The 17,283-nt window shown below is 41.7% G+C and overlaps 1 protein-coding gene across 1 annotated transcript in view; it reads right to left on the reverse strand.

Annotated features, from left to right (window-relative positions):
- Positions 1 to 17,283, reverse strand: part of ANO6 (anoctamin 6) — a 144,227-nt gene that overhangs the window by 3,274 nt on the left and 123,670 nt on the right. Inside the window, exons 15-18 of the mRNA XM_006755573.2 lie at positions 12,982 to 13,129; positions 7,304 to 7,509; positions 3,360 to 3,562; positions 1,966 to 2,071 (exon numbers count right to left, since the gene is read on the reverse strand). Of these exons, the coding sequence (XP_006755636.1) occupies positions 1,966 to 2,071; positions 3,360 to 3,562; positions 7,304 to 7,509; positions 12,982 to 13,129 (663 nt within the window). The remainder of the gene's footprint in view (positions 1 to 1,965; positions 2,072 to 3,359; positions 3,563 to 7,303; positions 7,510 to 12,981; positions 13,130 to 17,283) is intronic.

Here is a 17,283-nt window from a genome sequence, read left to right on the forward strand (position 1 = left end):
GACAGAGGCCCAAAGGGGGGAAATTTAATTTTTAGGGGGGGGGGCAATATGAGAATGAGTTATTAACAGTGATTTTTTTTGCATTTCTTAGGGTTCTAGGGGCCTCATATACAGTATATAAATATATAATGTGACATATTTATGCATTTCAGTTCTCTACCCTATGTTTTGAAACTTTATTTGCTATTTTTTCATATCATTTCATATTATTTTTTTTTAACAATTTCTTAGTGATTTCTTCCTCAGTACTTCAACTGTCCTTTTGTTCTTTTATTTTTCTCTTTCATGGATGCCATGTTCTTGAAAGCTTGTTTAGATCAAGTTAATGGCCTTTTAGGCATCTTCCACATTAACAGGAGTTCACTTTTTGGATAAGAATTATGTGTCATGGCGAGGGTGGGGGCATGGCCAAAAAAAAAAAAGGGTTGGGAACCACTGCTCTTAATATATTCATTTCTGTTGTGTGTTTTTGTGTGTGTGTGTGCGGTTTCTATGTCCTCTTCTATGCTGTTGAAGTTCTAAGTTCCTTGACATCTTTGTAACCATTGTTTTGAACTCTGTATCAGATAGAATGCCTGCCTCCATTTCATTTAGTTATTTTTCTGGAGATTTTCTCTTGTTCTTTTATTTGCGGCATGTTCTTTGTCTCCCATTTTGGCTGACACCCTGTGTTTCTGTCTATGTTTTAGGTAGAGCTGTTAAATCTCTGGGTCTTGGAAGAGATGCTGCTCCCTCTTGTAGATTCTCCTCCCTTGTGAGCTCAAAGCAAAGGAAACTATGTTTTAAGATGATTCCAAATGTTTTGTAGTGAGATGGCCCCACAGTAACTAGTATACCATGAGATCAAAAGTAGAAATCTAAACACTTTGGTAATGACATACTTGAATATAAACTAGTAACTCTTGCTGTATACCAGATACAGTACTTCTAGAACCCACTTATTATGGTGAGCCAATGATGAATTATTTTCTTCTTCTATTAGTATTTGGTAACTATTAACATTCTTTGCTGTGAGGAGGAATCCTTTGCTATAAATCTAGCCAATGAGATGTACATGGAAGTCTTCCCTGGGGGGTTCTGGCAAAGTATTTTCTTTCCTGACAAAAAGGAACAGATATGGCTAGCACTGTCCTTCTCCTTCTTCTGACGAGGACATAGCCTGTTATCTGGAATTGCAGCCATCATGCTGCAACCATCAAGTGGCACTGAATGAGAGAAAACCTAGAAAATCAGCGACATGCTCCTTGTGTCAGCACGCTGTTATCGACTCAGGAGCGTTCACCTACTTCCAGTGAAGTTTATGTGAGAAAAACCAACCCTTATTTGTTTAAACCACGACAGATGGATTTTCTGTTTCTTGCAGCTAAATGTAATCCTAACTGACCACAGCAAGCAATTTCTGAGGCTCTGGAATTTGGTGGTAGCTATTCACTCAGTGTAAAAAGTAAAGCTGACTAGATCAATTTCAAATTAATAGCTGCCTTATTCATTTTTCAAAGCTGGTTAACTTTAAGACTATAAAATATTATAAGAAGGCATTTTATGAAAATTAATAAATATAATAACACAAGTAAAACTAATAGACATAATAATACAAGTAAAACTATTAACAGCAATAAGTTTCTCAAGGGCAGAGATCACATCTTATTCATTTTGAATAAGCCCCTTCTCAGCCTTACATGTAGCCCAGAACCCCACTCCATACTGAACTGAAAAGAATTGAATCCCCTTAGCACACAATGTGCTTTTAACTTTTAAAGCAGATGAGCAACTTCATTTAATTAATGTGAGCTTTATGGGTATTCTCAGGTCAAATCTGATTAATACATGTCCTAAAATAACTGTTAGCAAGAGATAAGAATGTATTGTACACTTTAAGACAGAGTCGGAAACACTTAAAGCTGATGAAAGGTATACAAATATATTGCCGTATAAATTATTTCAAAGTCTGTCTGCTTCTCCTACCTCCATGACAATGATAAAAGCCAGCTTGGCTGCGATCACGTGCCAGTAGTAGATGTTGTGTTTATACTCCTGAGGGTGTCCGGGAGGGTACCGGAAGTCACGATACCTGGAAACACAGTGGGGGCAGATCAGGAGGTCATTCTTTTTGATCAAATACTGTAAACAAGGGGCCCATTTAAAAAAGAGGTCCTATTTTAAACAACGCTTTTTTAAAGTTGGACATCATATCAATATTCTCTAAGAGTTTAATTTGGTAACAAAACCCTGAAATACTCTTCCAGTGATATTTCACATACAATGGGGAAATGATGGTAATGACAGAGTCCATCTTTGTAAAAAGAGAACAAAGGTGTCTTACATATTTTTTTCCCCTAGTGTTTGATCCTTGCTTTCTTAAGACTATATAACTAAAACAATTGAGTGTAATTCTGAAATATAGTTATAAGTTTGTTTATCTCATGGTGCCATCGGCGTTCACTCAGCTATGGGGTTCTCCCCTCTATTGGGAGTACTGTCTGCTTGTTACAAGTTTCTTGCTCGTTTCCTTGTGGTCAGATGTCATGTGCTACTGCTGTTGATGTCTCTCCCTCACGCAGCACACCTCTGATTTTCTTCCTGTAACCTATTAGTCCTAGGAGAGTTTAATTACTCTCTGGAATTACATAAAGCAGATTCAAAGTGGAATTCTGAAGAAGCTCTACTGTGTGTACATTTGAAACTTTTATTTGAGGCTTATTTCTGGCTTCTTGGTTGTGTTGTTGAGAATCCGAATTGAAGAAGGCTTTGAGGAGTAGAACTAAAGACATTTTAAATCCTCCTTTAGGTTTAAGTCACTGATTGGAAAAAAAAAGTTACTCAATGACCTGTAGTCAACAAACTTTATCAAGGGATAATTTAGTTCACATATACTGTCCACAGTTGATCCCACCGGCCATTAAAATAAATGCAGAGCACTTTGGAATACCTTTAGAGAATATTGCTGGCGAGGTGGGGGTATTTGCATTTCTTGTCTTTGCATTTCTTTGTTAAATGAGAGAGCTAGTTTGTCATCATTCAATGTTGTCAGGTTGTGCTTAATAACACATGAGTCATGACAAATGAATTATCTTGCTTTTTGGAACTCTTAAGTTTCTTCTTTCTAAAATACAAGTCTTTTCTTTGGAATCAGTCTCCCTGTAATCATTTGAAATTCTCACCTTTAAATCTTGCTTTATGATTGGAAGCTCTAATCCTAGTCTGTATTAACTTTTATGTATTATTCTTTAAGTTTGATAGAAAAGATAGCTAGGAAGAGATATCTCTAGCTATTTTATTTAAATTATACCAAATAGAATTGCCTTACAATCAAAGTCCTAAAGATGAAATGCATTTTTAAACCCATAAGCAAAACTTGCCTGCATGTGGTGTAGTTACCAAGTCCAGTGTATGGATTTCCCTTGCTTCTGTTTTTGAAGTCCGCGATTTTGAAGATGGAGAGAGTATTGTTGATGTATCCCTCCATGGTGTAGTGGGGGTGGTCCCCATAGGGAGGGACAGAAAAGGACCAGTAATACACCAGCCGGGGGATCATGTCTGATGTGAAAGCAATAATCATGGCCTGTGTTGGGAGGAAAACAAAAGGGGGGGGGTATTAATTTAGAGCCCTTTTTGGGATGGTTAACAAAGATGCCAGAATTACATTTTTATCAGTTGATTGTTTTTAAAATTAAAGATTCGGGAACCTTAATTCTTTCCTAACTAAATCTATAACAAATGGATATAGAGTGAATATCCTAAAATCTTTGAGCAGTTGCTTTAAAGTAGAATAGTTCCTTTCCTTTTCATCTTCAATTCTAAAAAATGTCCAGAAATCTTATCTACAGTTCAAAAGCAAGGCCTATAGTTGCCTGAGATGTTTCTTAAGTACAGTAAAAATAATTGTGGATAACTCGAGCTGCTTGCATATATAATGTATGTGAATTATTTTTTCAAAAATTAGAATATAACAAAATTCAATCAACCTTGGAGCTCTATTCAATATAATTTAAATCTTTTATGATTTAGATGGAGAAGGTGTAATATTCTAAAAATAATTTGGCTCTATATAATTCTTTTGTAGTGTAAATAATACAAAACTGATTTTAAAATAGTTTATCTCTTAAAAATGGAATGTAAGCTGCATAAAATACATTTTCCTTGATCTAAGTTAATGGCCTTTAGATTCATACTTTTATTCTATAGTATCTAGGCTTGTTTAGACAAGTCAGTCTATAATCTGATTTATTTTAAACTGTTAGTATATACTTATGGATGTTGCTTCATTAGAGAGCAACTATTTTTAAATTAATGTTATTAAAATGCAGAAAACAACAACAGAACCACCACCCCCCCCTTTGGGTTGCTCCATTCACACAGTCAAGCAATGATGTCTGTTTTGTTAGATATAGTATCTAAGCCTCTAAACTTCTAAAATATTAAATGGATAAAGTTGTGAACATTATAAATTATTAAATAATAAAGTTTAGTGTGTTTCCAGATTAAAGGAATAAGTATGGGTCAAAGTGAAACGTGGGTCTAAACTAGGCAGATAGGCAGACATCTACTCAGAAGGCAAGTACTATGAATTACATGGATTTTCTCCAGAAGTTTTTAATTTGGGCTTTAAGCTTTCCAATGTGTAAAATTGGTTTGAAGGAAGGAGAAAGAATATTTCAATCCAAAATCTATGTGACTGAACAAAGCTCACTGATTTGGGCATTTATGGAAGCAGAAGGACAGTCAGGTTTCTGGCGCGCTGATTTGTAAGAGCATTCATAGGAACATATGGTTTAGATACAGTGAGGCCCCAAGTCAACAAACAAGATCTCAGGCAAACTAGGAAAACAAATAAGGGGCTTTTGTATTGCAAAATTTCCCCCAAAGTGAAATATTTCTCTCTGTGTGGGTGGTGGTGGTGGTGGTATAAGGCAAGAATATTTGTTATTTTACTCAACTATAGCTTTTTAGAGAATCACCTGCAGATGTGCTTTAGGGAGCTACAGAAATTCCGATAAGGAAGTTAATTCTATTATCTTCAGACAAGATACTTGCTCCTCCTGAATTGAGCTGCTTTGAGTACAAATAAATGCAGTGCTTCATTTCACATGCTGTTCCTAACACAATTCTCCCTTTATGTAAAAATAAATTAAAATTGGTCTTCAATAGCAGATGCTCTGGCACAATACAACAATGTCAATTCATCTTATTTATTGAGCGAGCAGCTTTAAAATGAGTGATTGTATACCAAACTCCTGCTTAATGTCCATTTTCATCTCTGCTATCGCTATTCTCTTCTTCCTACAGCTAAAAGTTCCCCTGTTTTGGAAAGTTAGCCTTTCTTGTGCATGTCAGACTGGGGAGGCCCACATTCGGGAGCCGAGGTGATGATATACACGCGGAAGAAGTGACGCCTACCTGGGTAAGAACCAGCAACACCATGAGCACGCACGCGTGTGCCTGTGTGCACACACGTGTACATACACAGAGGGTGGCCCTGGAAACACAGCCAGTACTCCATCTGCGCTGATGGAGTGGAGCCAGGCTGGGGACACGAGGACAAGGTGCCTGATACAATCAAACCAGACGCTTGAGGAATGGGGAGTATGACTCAATTGAATTTTCTGGTTAGCTGAAGGTCAAACAAAAACGCTTTTGGTTTCAAACCTCGTTGCTAAAGCACACAAGTCCACGTTCCCGCCCCGCTTAGTGCTGTGCAGTGTATTGAATGTGACAGATTCATTCTCTTACGACTGTGGAACTTGAAGCCTCACTGTCGTATTTCCCAACATCAGTCTGCATTTCACAGCGCCGTGGAGGTGGAAGGTGTGGGCTCTCTGGGGGAATGGACGCTCATGGAACCTATTAGTTGCTTTTGTGTGTGTGTGTGTGTGTGTGTGATTTGCAACTTTAATGAAAAAGGAGGGATGGCATGCAGTTCAGATCAATGGAGGGTTCTGGGGGTGACAGCTGGATCCCAGAGAACTATAACTAAGCCTGGTCCAGACAGTATCACATTGTTAAATTCTTGTGCCTCTAGCTTAGACACCTGTCCAAGTCTCCACGGAGTCACTGTGAATGATGAAGAGGAATGCAGAGGATAAACAGCGGCAACTAACATTCCAGGAGGCCCAGGCCCTGAACATTCCACACATTAACTCTCCGAATTCCCTAACCGCCCTTTGTGGTATACGATATTCTTAAAGTGTGTGATTGGGAATTATTCAATTTAAAAATGAGGAAAAGAGCTCGGAGTGTTAAGGCCTGGCCCAAGGTGGTGTGGCTGGGATGCTGCAGAGGTGGGAGCTGGAGCTCGGTTCTGACCCCAGAGCCTGCAGTGCTCGGCTATGCCCCCCATCCAGGAGCCTGGCCCACGGGCGCTGCCGAATTCGGTTCTGTTTCTGTAAGTGCTTGTGGGAAAAGGCTAGGGACTCAGGGCAAGTGTAGCTTGATTAATAAATTAAAACTGGGATATCATGTTGCTGGAGACTGCAACCTGGGAGTGAACTTGGCTGTGAAATCAGGGAAGAAATAGCCTGGTTGTAAGAATACTTCTGGGGCAGGAAGTCTGCCTGAGAGCTTCCTGTTGGCTTGTTGGGAAAAAGAGAGAGAGATTGTTCAGACAGGTCCATAATCAGTACAGCTTGTAAACAAATGAATTCTGTTCCCTCACAGCTGGGATACACGCAGGGTATGCGGTGGCTTAGCTAATAACCAGAGAGTGGCTCGCCGTGACTACGGGGTGGGGTGGGGAGGAGAGATGGGACCTGCCTCCTTAAAGAACCTCTGTCCTAGGAAACAAGGAAGGTGACACCAATTGGGAATGCACAAAGTGTTTATATTTCATCACCAAATAGTTAATATTTTACATTGATAAATGGGAAGAGATGGTAAAATATGGTGGAATGATAGCCGCTATTTTAGGGTCCTCGTATTTAAATGGATCGATTTTTATCTCCATTATAAAGGCACTTTTGGATATTTCCTTTTACAGTCATGTGAGGATTAAAAGTCAGTACTTGTTATTACTATTACCATGTTTCTAGGGAATAAAAACTTTAGCACATGTGCAACAATAATATAATGGTTAGTCTTCTTAGCAACTGCCTCAGTAAGAGATCTTGACTTTGTAAGTCATGAGTGATAATTACAAATAAAATACATTAAAAATATGAACAATTACAACTATGTTGTTGATATGGATGATAGTCTTGCATCTTTCTCCCATTTTAAGAAATACCAAACATCTGATTCCTCAGGTAGCAATGCTAATGTATTTTTGCCCTTTTCAACGGCTTGACCCCGTGACCTCGGTTTTACTCACGTTGGTTACCACAGCCAGAATTGCGATTCCTTGCATGATGGGCTGCCATGCTCCGATGTCCTGGGCTTTTTCTGGCACCATGCGACGGTACTGGGTAGTCATTTTCCACGCGTCCACTCGTATTTCCAATATATTGTTCACCAAAGCCAACAGAGGGGCCAGTGGAAAAGAGGCCACAAATAAGGTGACAAAGCCAAACTGAATAACTGTCAATGAAATGGACACACATCATGGATGGTGGAGGGATGGAAAGACAACAGCAAACAACAAACTAACCCCCAAAGAGAACAGATATTTGTGGCACTAATATTCAACAGTGAAATAATTAAAACACAAATATGAGAACTCTAAGGAAAAAGATGAATTATAGCCTGTTTCTTTCACATTTATATACTTAATAGGAATAATATATTTAAACATCTTTAATCAACCAAAGTTATTTGCTGCTAAATGAACTTGGGACACTCTAAGCATATAATTCATTCTCAATGTTGAAATAATAGAACATTGGAAGATGATTTGTGAGTTAGGACTGAAAAAAAGAAAAAACTGTCGCAATATCTAACAAGCTAAAAAGAAATAAGACATGCACCTTTGGGAAGACTGCGCTTAGAGAACGGTGGAGGAAATATGCTGAAAACAGGCAAATGAGCAAGCTCCCCTGAGTCTGCCAGTGCAGCAGAGAAGTTGAGGGATTACCACACATCACAGAAATGTACGTGACAAACATGTCTTAAGTTAAAATATAATCCTTCCTTAGGAAGTTTTATCTTGAAGTTTCTGCAGTCTCTGTGGTCACCATAAGTCAAAATGCAAGTGGTGACTTAGAAGTTCTCTTCTTGCCTGTAATTTACGTGGCGTACACTATATATACTCTACGATATTATGTTCCGTTTTAGACCCTCCCCTCCTAACTGGCAGACGTACAAATGCAAGTAAGACTGTGGAGGAGAGGAGAATGTCAGCCCCTTTAGGGCTACCGCTTAGACAAGGGCCAGGGTGTGGAGGGTGGCTGGGCAGGAGGAGCTGGCAATGGCTTTGGTCTCAGAGGCCAGGCTGTGGTACAAACAGGTGTGGTCATGTCCAGGGAAATCAGATAAGGAAGGACTAGAGCTGGTGATGTCATCGACTCAGCAGCACAGCATCAAGCAGTGATGTCAATGTCTGTGTCTGTGACTCATCTAACCCTGAATGAACTCAACTACCTACAGGTGTGAACTGGCAAGTGCGTGTCCTAACGAAGGGACCGCTCACAGCTGTCAGACCTCATGATTCAAGGGAAGCCAGAAATTCGGACTAGATTGGCAGTAAGCTCAGCTAAAAACCCAAAAAAGAAAAGATACCGTTTATAATGACAACAAAAGTACAGACGATTTAGAAATAAATTAGTGAGAAATGTTAAGACTCTTACAATGCCTTTAAAAAATAAGGTAAAACAAATGATGAATGAATAAATGATGCACAGACTCAACTATTTTAATGTATCACATTTTTTCCTCTAAAATATAAATTAGAATTTGAATGCAAATTTAGTTAACAATCCCAAATGAATAAAGAAAGCTGAAAGGTGATGCTGAAATTTTTAAAGAAATATACACAAATAAAACAGTAGGAGGAATGTGTGAACTGACAGTAATAGGGACATCCTGAAAAACAACAAAACGGGATGAGCTCTATGAGGTATTAATACATATTACAGTGCTATGATAATTGAAACAGTTTATAACAGGTGCACTAGTGGATAGTATGAATGATACAGAATAGATTTCAAGAATAGATGCAGATATTCATGGATTTTAATGTATTATAAATATGATACTTCAAATCAGTAGATTCGAGCACGGAGCGATTAGCTCCACACTGGAAACACTGGCATAGAGTCCTCACTTTTGACACCAAAATCAATCCCAGTTGGTATAGTCTGTTCTGATATTCAAGTGAGAACAACTTTTGAAAGCAAGCAAGAAAGAGAAAGTAACAGCCTATCAATTGAATTCAGCAGGGCAAAAGCACCCATCGGGAAAACAAACATAACCCTCGCCTGGCACTTCTTCATGACCTACATGCTAATGCTTTCCACGCTCTCTTCATCACTTTAAAGTCAGGTTTCTTGAAGTACCTACACTGAGTCTTTCTCCACCCCTGCCGCAGCCCTCACCCTTGCCCTGAGACTCCTGCTGCATCTGCCCGCGGCACTCACATTTCAGTCCTTAGTGATGTGCGCACTAGGCTGACTTTGATATGGCCAAACATTTCCCTCTTTGTGACAAGTGTTTCCTCTTCGTTGTTTTCCTTAAATTTTAAAAAGCCATGGGGTATGTGTGTGTACACATATATAAAAGTATATATGTATACACACACATTTTTTTAAAAGGCTACCTAGCTATAATGCTTCTTCCATTTTGGAAAGCTCATCCTGCCAAGACAAGGAAACATCAGTGCAGGCGGTGGATGGAAACAGAGCAGAGGTGAGGAGGTGGGGGAGACAGGCCTGCATCCTAGAGAGAGGGGTTGGAGTGCTGTAGACCTGGAGCAAGAGAGGAAGGGGGTGGTGCAAGGAGCAGGTCAAGACAGCTGGTATTAATGACAGTAAATTAAATGGAGAAATTAACACATTGTTTTAATTTTTAAAAACTAGGGATGGAGGAAGGTGAGGTCAAACAGGGCCCATGTCATCACTTCATTGCATTCCATTTATGGCTCGTGCCCACTGGGAAGGCATCGCCAAGTTCTGGAGACACTGCTGCCTGTCTGTCCTGTGTCATGCTCTATGTACCAAATGCTAGCTTACGGCCTCCGGACTATAGACCGACAGACCATTTCTCTTATGTCCCATGCCCAAGATTTCAGAAGTCACAACCATACACTCAGGGAGGCAATTTTGGTTAACACCCCAGATTACTCCAATAATCTCAAAGGATAGTGGGGAATTCGCTAAATAAAAAGAAATTTCACTCAAAAAGTGCCCTCCCTCTCTCATCTGCCGGTGTGGCTCCGTGGTTAAGCATCAACCTATGACCTAGGACAGGGGTGGGCAAACTTTTTGACTCGAGGGCCACAATGGGTTCTTAAACTGGACGGGAGGGCCGGAACAAAAGCATGGATGGAGTGTTTGTGTGAACTAATATAAATTCAAAGTAAACATCATTACATAAAAGGGTACGGTCTTTTTTTTTTTTTTAGTTTTATTCATTTCAAACGAGCCAGATCCGGCCCGCGGGCCGTAGTTTGCCCACGTCTTACCTAGGAGGTCCTGGTTTGATTCCCGGTCGGGGCACATGTCTGGGTTGTGGGCTCGATCCGCAGTGGGGGCGCGGGGGAGAGCAGGAGGCAGCCGATCAATGATTCTCTCTCATCATTGATGTTTCCATCTCCCTCTCCCTCTCTGAAATAAAAATATATTTTTAAAAAAAGTCCCCCCTCCCCCCCCAAACCTATGCCCTACAGAACTTGGTGGGGGTGGCTGGAGCAATCTTAATGTAAATTCCACTCACAGTGGGATGTGTGTGTTGAAACTCCAAGCTCAAGTCACTTAAGTGACTATGAGGACTAGGGCCAGGCGGTGCTGTTCCAGCTGCGGATGACAGAAGCAGAGGCCTGGCAGCTCCCTCCACCAGAAGCAAGCTGGCGGGGAGAGGCACGCGCAGTCACTACCGCTGCACAGGGATCAGGCCAAGGCTGAGAAAAGGACAGCTAGTGTGTGGGGGAAGGGAGGGTCGCTGCGGGGGCCTGGCAGGAATTCCTCAGACGGAACAGAAGGCAGGTGTTTCGGGCCGGCGCAAGGCCGGAGGGCTCCAGGGCTGTTTGTCGGAAGGTGTTCCCCTTCATCACTGAGAAGCACATGGTGGGATCATCATGATATGGGAAACGGGAAGGAAGGAGAAACTGTGTGGTGATGAGACCACCACCAAAGGCACTCTCTTTAGAAAAACAAAAATAATTCAGAAGGCACTTCGGAATTCTATCGCCCACAAAATAATCGATTTCACAGTGGAGTTGAAGATGGAATAACAGACTGCCTACTCTTATAAATTGATTAATTTTTCTAATTCATTAGGTATTATTTAGATAATAGGAAAACAATTTAATAAATATAAAAAACTATAACAGTTGTTATTTCATCTTTTAAGGTAGGGTGAGGCCAAATTATTTAGTTGGAAATTATTTTAATGAGAGTAGGAAACCCTAAAGGTCCTATCAACTTCTCCCCAAGCCACAACCCTGTAACTTTTCCTCTCAATGTCACTGGTTTGACTAATCAACTCCAGGAAAATAACTCTTTTTTCCCCCCAACTTTTATTGGTGCCAAAATAACAAATGACATTCTGCCCCAGCATGTTGTTATTAATGCTGATAATGGCTCCACATGAAATATTTATAATTATGACTCATTTTAGAATAACAGGTAAGTGTCTTGAAAGTCCTTTTGGAAACAGAATAAATATAGCTTCTGCATTATGTATGGCAGCTACACCCTTAATTGAACCTGGTCACAAAACATAACACGAGCAAAAAGGAAATTCAAATCAGACTTCAGGCTGCAAAGCGTTGCTGACTGTAGAAGCTCCGAAATGAACCTTTCACTCACTGAAGGAAGCAGCTGTGTTTCCATGGATAACATGTATTTTTACAAGCAATTTTTTTATATATAGAACGTGACTTAATAAAAGCCGCCCTTTCTCTCTGCCGACTCGTAAACAGGAACCACAAAGGGTGTCTGCAAACACACAGACCCCTCTGCATAAATGCAAGGTCTGTCACCCAGAATGTTGTGCCTCCTGTTCTAGTCTCCTGAGCTTAAGAAACTGTAATTCATTGCAATGGTTAGCTGAAAGGGCGCAGATACAAAACATACACATTGTTAGCCTTCTGACAGATACAATCGTGCCATGCATAATAGAAAAGACGTTGGAAATCTATTTTGAGGTGCATCCATTTAAAGGCAACTGAGAGCTCAAAATCCAGTTCAACGGAAGAGAAACAGAGCCGAAGCAAACACTCCACTAATGGACAAAGGCCATCAAGAAGCAGAAGGCCTGTGCTAAATCTTAATTCCAGACCAGCCACATGGTTCTAAATTCAAGCCAGTGATGAGTCATGAGGTCACTCAAGGAACCAGGCAGGAACCACCAGCCAGAAGGAATAGATCCGCTGCTAGAGGCAGGTGTGAAAGCAGACGGCGGGGGCGGGGGGGACCTGAATCACCCCTGGGACAAGCAGCAACATGTCCCTCCTCCTGGCCTTCTGCACAGCCTTGCTTACAGGACTTGGTTTGGAAGTGTATCTGCCAACAGCCGTGCCCGCATGGACTCCAGCCGGGCCGAATCACATCTAATAATAGTTTCAAGTTCAGTCTCAGACAACATGGTTAGAATGCTCCGAGAACTAACGGTGAAGATGAACCTCAATGACCACTCCATATCATCGATGATACATCTTTAACTCTGTACAACGAAGATACACAGTCACCTTATGTGAAAGCCCGATTATATAGTTTTATATTATCAGGCTTTCAAATGGAGGAAAACATATCCCATTTTAACATGCTAGATCATTATTTGTCTTGATAACCCTGACTTTTGGGATCCAAAACATGCTCCAATATTATTTATATCACTTAAAATATCACTGATGCTCCATTATAACTTATGTCATCTAAAATATCACTTGTGACTTACTCATTTCAAGATACTCGTAAAATAATCCCAGTCTTCCCATGAGTTGCAGGTGGTAGTCCTGTTCCCATCTCGGGGTTACCATTTCTGAACCTGAAACTGTGCGGTAGCGTCCAATTAGATTCTTGATCCAGCTGCCAAAAGGACCAAATGATGAGTTAGAATGTTATCAGACCAGGTCATAAAAATATTTAGTGATATCTCAAGCTGAATGCATTATCTTCCTAATAAATTCATCTGGTGCTTTGACTATGTACTTCAGTGTATCAAGATTGTAACTGCCACATTTTCTCTTAGCTCCTTTTATATGGGCAGTTTAGTTTTTAAAAGATGCTTTCCCTCTTTTGATTAACTTCCTTTTTTTGCTCATTTCTATGTTATACAAAATTGTCTTTCCAGAGAAAAACAAAGACATGGATTGTGAGCTGGTAGTAAGTGCTGTGGAGGAAAAAGTGTTCGCATTTGTGGTAGGGAGGAGTGGGGTGGTGGCAGCTTGGTTTGTTAAAAGTAACATTTGAAAAGAGATATTAAGAAGGTAAAAGGGTGTCACTGAGCAGTGGTTAGAGCCTTGGTCTGCACACAGAAGGTTCTTGGGTTTGATTCCTGGTTAAAGGCATGTACAGGTTCGATCTCTGGCCCTGGTCAGGGTGTGTGCAGAAGACAGCCAATCTATGTCTCTCACATTGATGTTCCTTTCTCTCTCACCTCCTCCCTCTTTTCCACTCTAAAGAAAAATCAATAGAAAAAATATCCTTGGGTGAGGATTAACAACAAAAAAGACGGAGAAGGGGCAAGCAGGGGAGATAAAACGGCCATGTGAGGATTTGGGTAATTTTTACTCTGAGGGAACTGGGGAGCCACTGAGGGACACAGGGAAAAGTGAGATAGTTTGAGATGGGATAAAACAGCTCAAGATCCTATGCTGGGCAAGCAGGGGAGATAAAACGGCCATTGTGAGGATTTGGGTAATTTTTACTCTGAGGGAACTGGGGAGCCACTGAGGGACACAGGGAAAAGTGAGATAGTTTGAGATGGGATAAAACAGCTCAAGATCCTATGCTAAGCTGGACAGATTGAGGACCAGAGACACGATAAACTTCCTGGAAGCCATCATGCAGAGCGAGGAGGAGACGGCCGTGGGTGGCCCAGCTCTGCCCATTGCTGCACACTCTCCCCACAGAGCCGTCTGCTGTCCTTTTTCTATGTTGTGTTTTTCTCTTCCTCAAAGCCTAGTGGCCCAGATAAATGCTCCCCCTTTTTATGGCAATTTGTCCTGAAAAGAACTCGAAGTCGGCAGCGACCTGAGGGTGCACCTGCAGCAGAGAGAACCGTTTTCCCCTAAAGCAGTGGGCTTGTGGTTTCCTCGTGGCGTTCATCAGGGGAGGAGCCACAACAACAAACTTCAAATGCAGACACAACATCCGACTAAGCTTCGGCTGAAGGAACACCATGTTTATATGGATTTCACATTCGGACAGTGAGAAGGCTTCCCACTAAGTAAAGGCAGCTGTATATATTGCATGTGCATGCACACACGTGGGAACGTGTACACACACATACACACACACACACACACGGTAAGATATGACTAGCTCACCATGTGGGGTTTCCCACTGCTGCTGACCTCAGCATTAACCTTGCACTGACCATTCCCTAAAGTTTACTAAGGGAGATTTCTCTACGATAAACGTGCCCCTGGCTTCACAATCCTTCCCCACTTCTTTCTCTTCTATGACATTAGGGACGAAGCAAGAGGCTGTGGCAGGTGGAGGGGATGTGGACACATGCAGACACCCCTTGAGTCTGAATCCACACTTCACTGCTTAGTCACCATGGACCTTTGGTCAAGTTCAAATCAAATGGGTGATAAACCCTCCACTGCCCAGGGTTGCTGTCAGGACTGAATGATTCAAAACAGGTAAAGCATTAGCACACTTCCTAACACCTCAAACCCCACCACACAGGATTAGTTTTTGACCCACCCAGGCCTCAGTTATTTAGAACTGGCTTGGGGACGCAGTGCTGTCTGGATCGGCGGATCTCACTCCAGCCCTTATAAGAAAAACAATGCTAGTTGCTAGTGCTACTTCCTAGGCTCCAACCCAAAGCTCTGAAATCCGTCAAGTCTGGGAATCCACGGTTTTACAGGCGTCTTGTGACGCAGGTGGCACCAGTGACCACACGTGCCCATCACCCCTCCTGACCCCAAACTCGAGATCACTGGTTTCGATTGGCTTCTGTGTTGCTCTGCCTCACACGTCCAGCCTCAGCCTTTTGCTGAATCCTCTCCGGGGCCCAGAGAGGCAGGTCTTTATTACTGGGATCCCAAATCCATCACAGTTTGCCTTTGGGTGGAAACTTCTGTCCTGGCATGATTGACTCATCTGGCGCTTCCCTCCGGTACGTACTGTCCTGCCTTCCCTCCCCCAGAACTAGTCAGGTCAGAGCTCAGTCTCTCTGAAGAGCTTTCCTTCCTGAGCTACAGACGCGAAGCCTCCTGTTCAGTCTTCCTGAATGAGCCACTCATCTGTGGAAGGAAATCTCAGGCTGTAGTCCGTCCATCATCGCCCCTGGTCTTTTGGGTTTTCTACCGGGTCATGATTCTAGTGCAGGGACATCCATCTTGACTGCACATGAGACTCACCTAGAGCAATTTTTAAAAATACAGACACCAGACACTTCTTCCCCTGGCCACGGCTGCACGCTTCCTCCCTCCAGTAGGGGTTACTAAATAATTTTCCTAGGAATTTACCAGGCATATTAGCATCACAGCATTGTAATAAGTTGCCTTCTACGAAGCCTTTATTAGGTGTAGAGCACAGCGTGAAGTACTTTGTACCTAATTTTCTCTTTGATCTTCGTTATTATATTTAATCCACATACGGCAGAAAATCACCATTTGTGTTTTGAATGTTCTCTAGGATTCCCACTCCCTAACTTTGAACACAAGCATCCTTTACTCCCTGAGTCTATTTCATGCCTGAGTTTATGCTGTTCCTGAATTTAAAAAGCAATGAGGGGTACCTGTATTCAGGGTTCTCTTATTGCAGGTCTCTGGTTCCCCCTCTAGCCAATGCACGTACAATATCTCTCCTCAAGGGAACAGTTCACTTTTCTTGTAAGTAGTCTGTGCCCATTGAGGAAAGTACAGAAAACATAAAGGGAGAAAATTACAGCCATCCATTATCTAAACTTTGACCAAAGGATGACGCTGTTGGCATTTTGTATATTTAACTTTAATTATTTTCCTTAACATTTTATCAGAAAAATTTCTCCAGAGTGAGAGCTGCTTAATGCAGAGATTGCACCAGCTTGTTAAGTATGCCCAGCATAAAATTCCCAGGAAAGCCTCCGACACCAAGAGAGGCCAGGAAGGCCGAGGAGCTCTGAGCTTGTTGTCCGAGTCCCACAAACAATTCTACTAACTTACTAATTCTATTAAGTTATTAACGTTACAGATTTCAGGCATGTGAGTCACTCATTCCCTCAGCAGGTGCTGAGTGCCTATTAAACACCAGGTGCTGAGACCCCGCCAGGACCTCGGGCTCAGTGCCGGTATGTTGCTTCACTTACTCCAAGAGTCAGAGCCAAGGGCCCGAGTGGGGCTGGGGGGAGGGGCGGAAGGTGGCGGGAAGAGGTACATTTACGGTGGAATCCCAAATTAACATAGTATTCTTAAATAGTGTGAAAAGAGTTGCTGACTTAAAAGGCTTTTCTCTCCCTACGTATTTTTGGGATGGGGGTAGCACTAGGTAGCAAGAGTAACTAACATGTCTTTAGTGTGTTAGAATTTTGTATGAAAGAATTGGACACTTGCATCTATACCAGGGGTCCTCAAACTTTTTAAACAGGGGGCCAGTTCACTGTCCCTCAGACCATTGGAGGGCTGGACTATAGTTTTTAAAAAAAACTATGAACAAATTTTAATGCACACGGCACATATCTTATTTTGAAGTAAAAAAACAAAACGGGAACAAATACAATACTTGTATTTGCATGTGGCCCGCGGGCCGTAGTTTGAGGGCCCCTGCGCTAATGCATAATTGGTTTCTAAACTAGAATGGAACCCAGAAGCCTGATGAAAGCATCCATTTATTGCAAGTGTCTACAAAGATTCACTGATGTGTCTGGTGAAGACTGACTGTTATGCTCATGGGAAGACCATGGCTGCAGCTCAACAGGACACCTCTGTGCACAGTGCGGTCCCAGCTGAGACAGGGTTAGAGGTAGTTTTATTATCCTCTGTTGCAAAGGATCATTTTTACCTAGAAAATAAAACTGGGCCTCAAAGATGTATCAGAAATC

The sequence above is a fragment of the Myotis davidii genome, unplaced genomic scaffold (genome assembly GCF_000327345.1).
Source record: "Myotis davidii unplaced genomic scaffold, ASM32734v1 scaffold290, whole genome shotgun sequence".
Lineage (NCBI taxonomy): Eukaryota > Metazoa > Chordata > Mammalia > Chiroptera > Vespertilionidae > Myotis > Myotis davidii.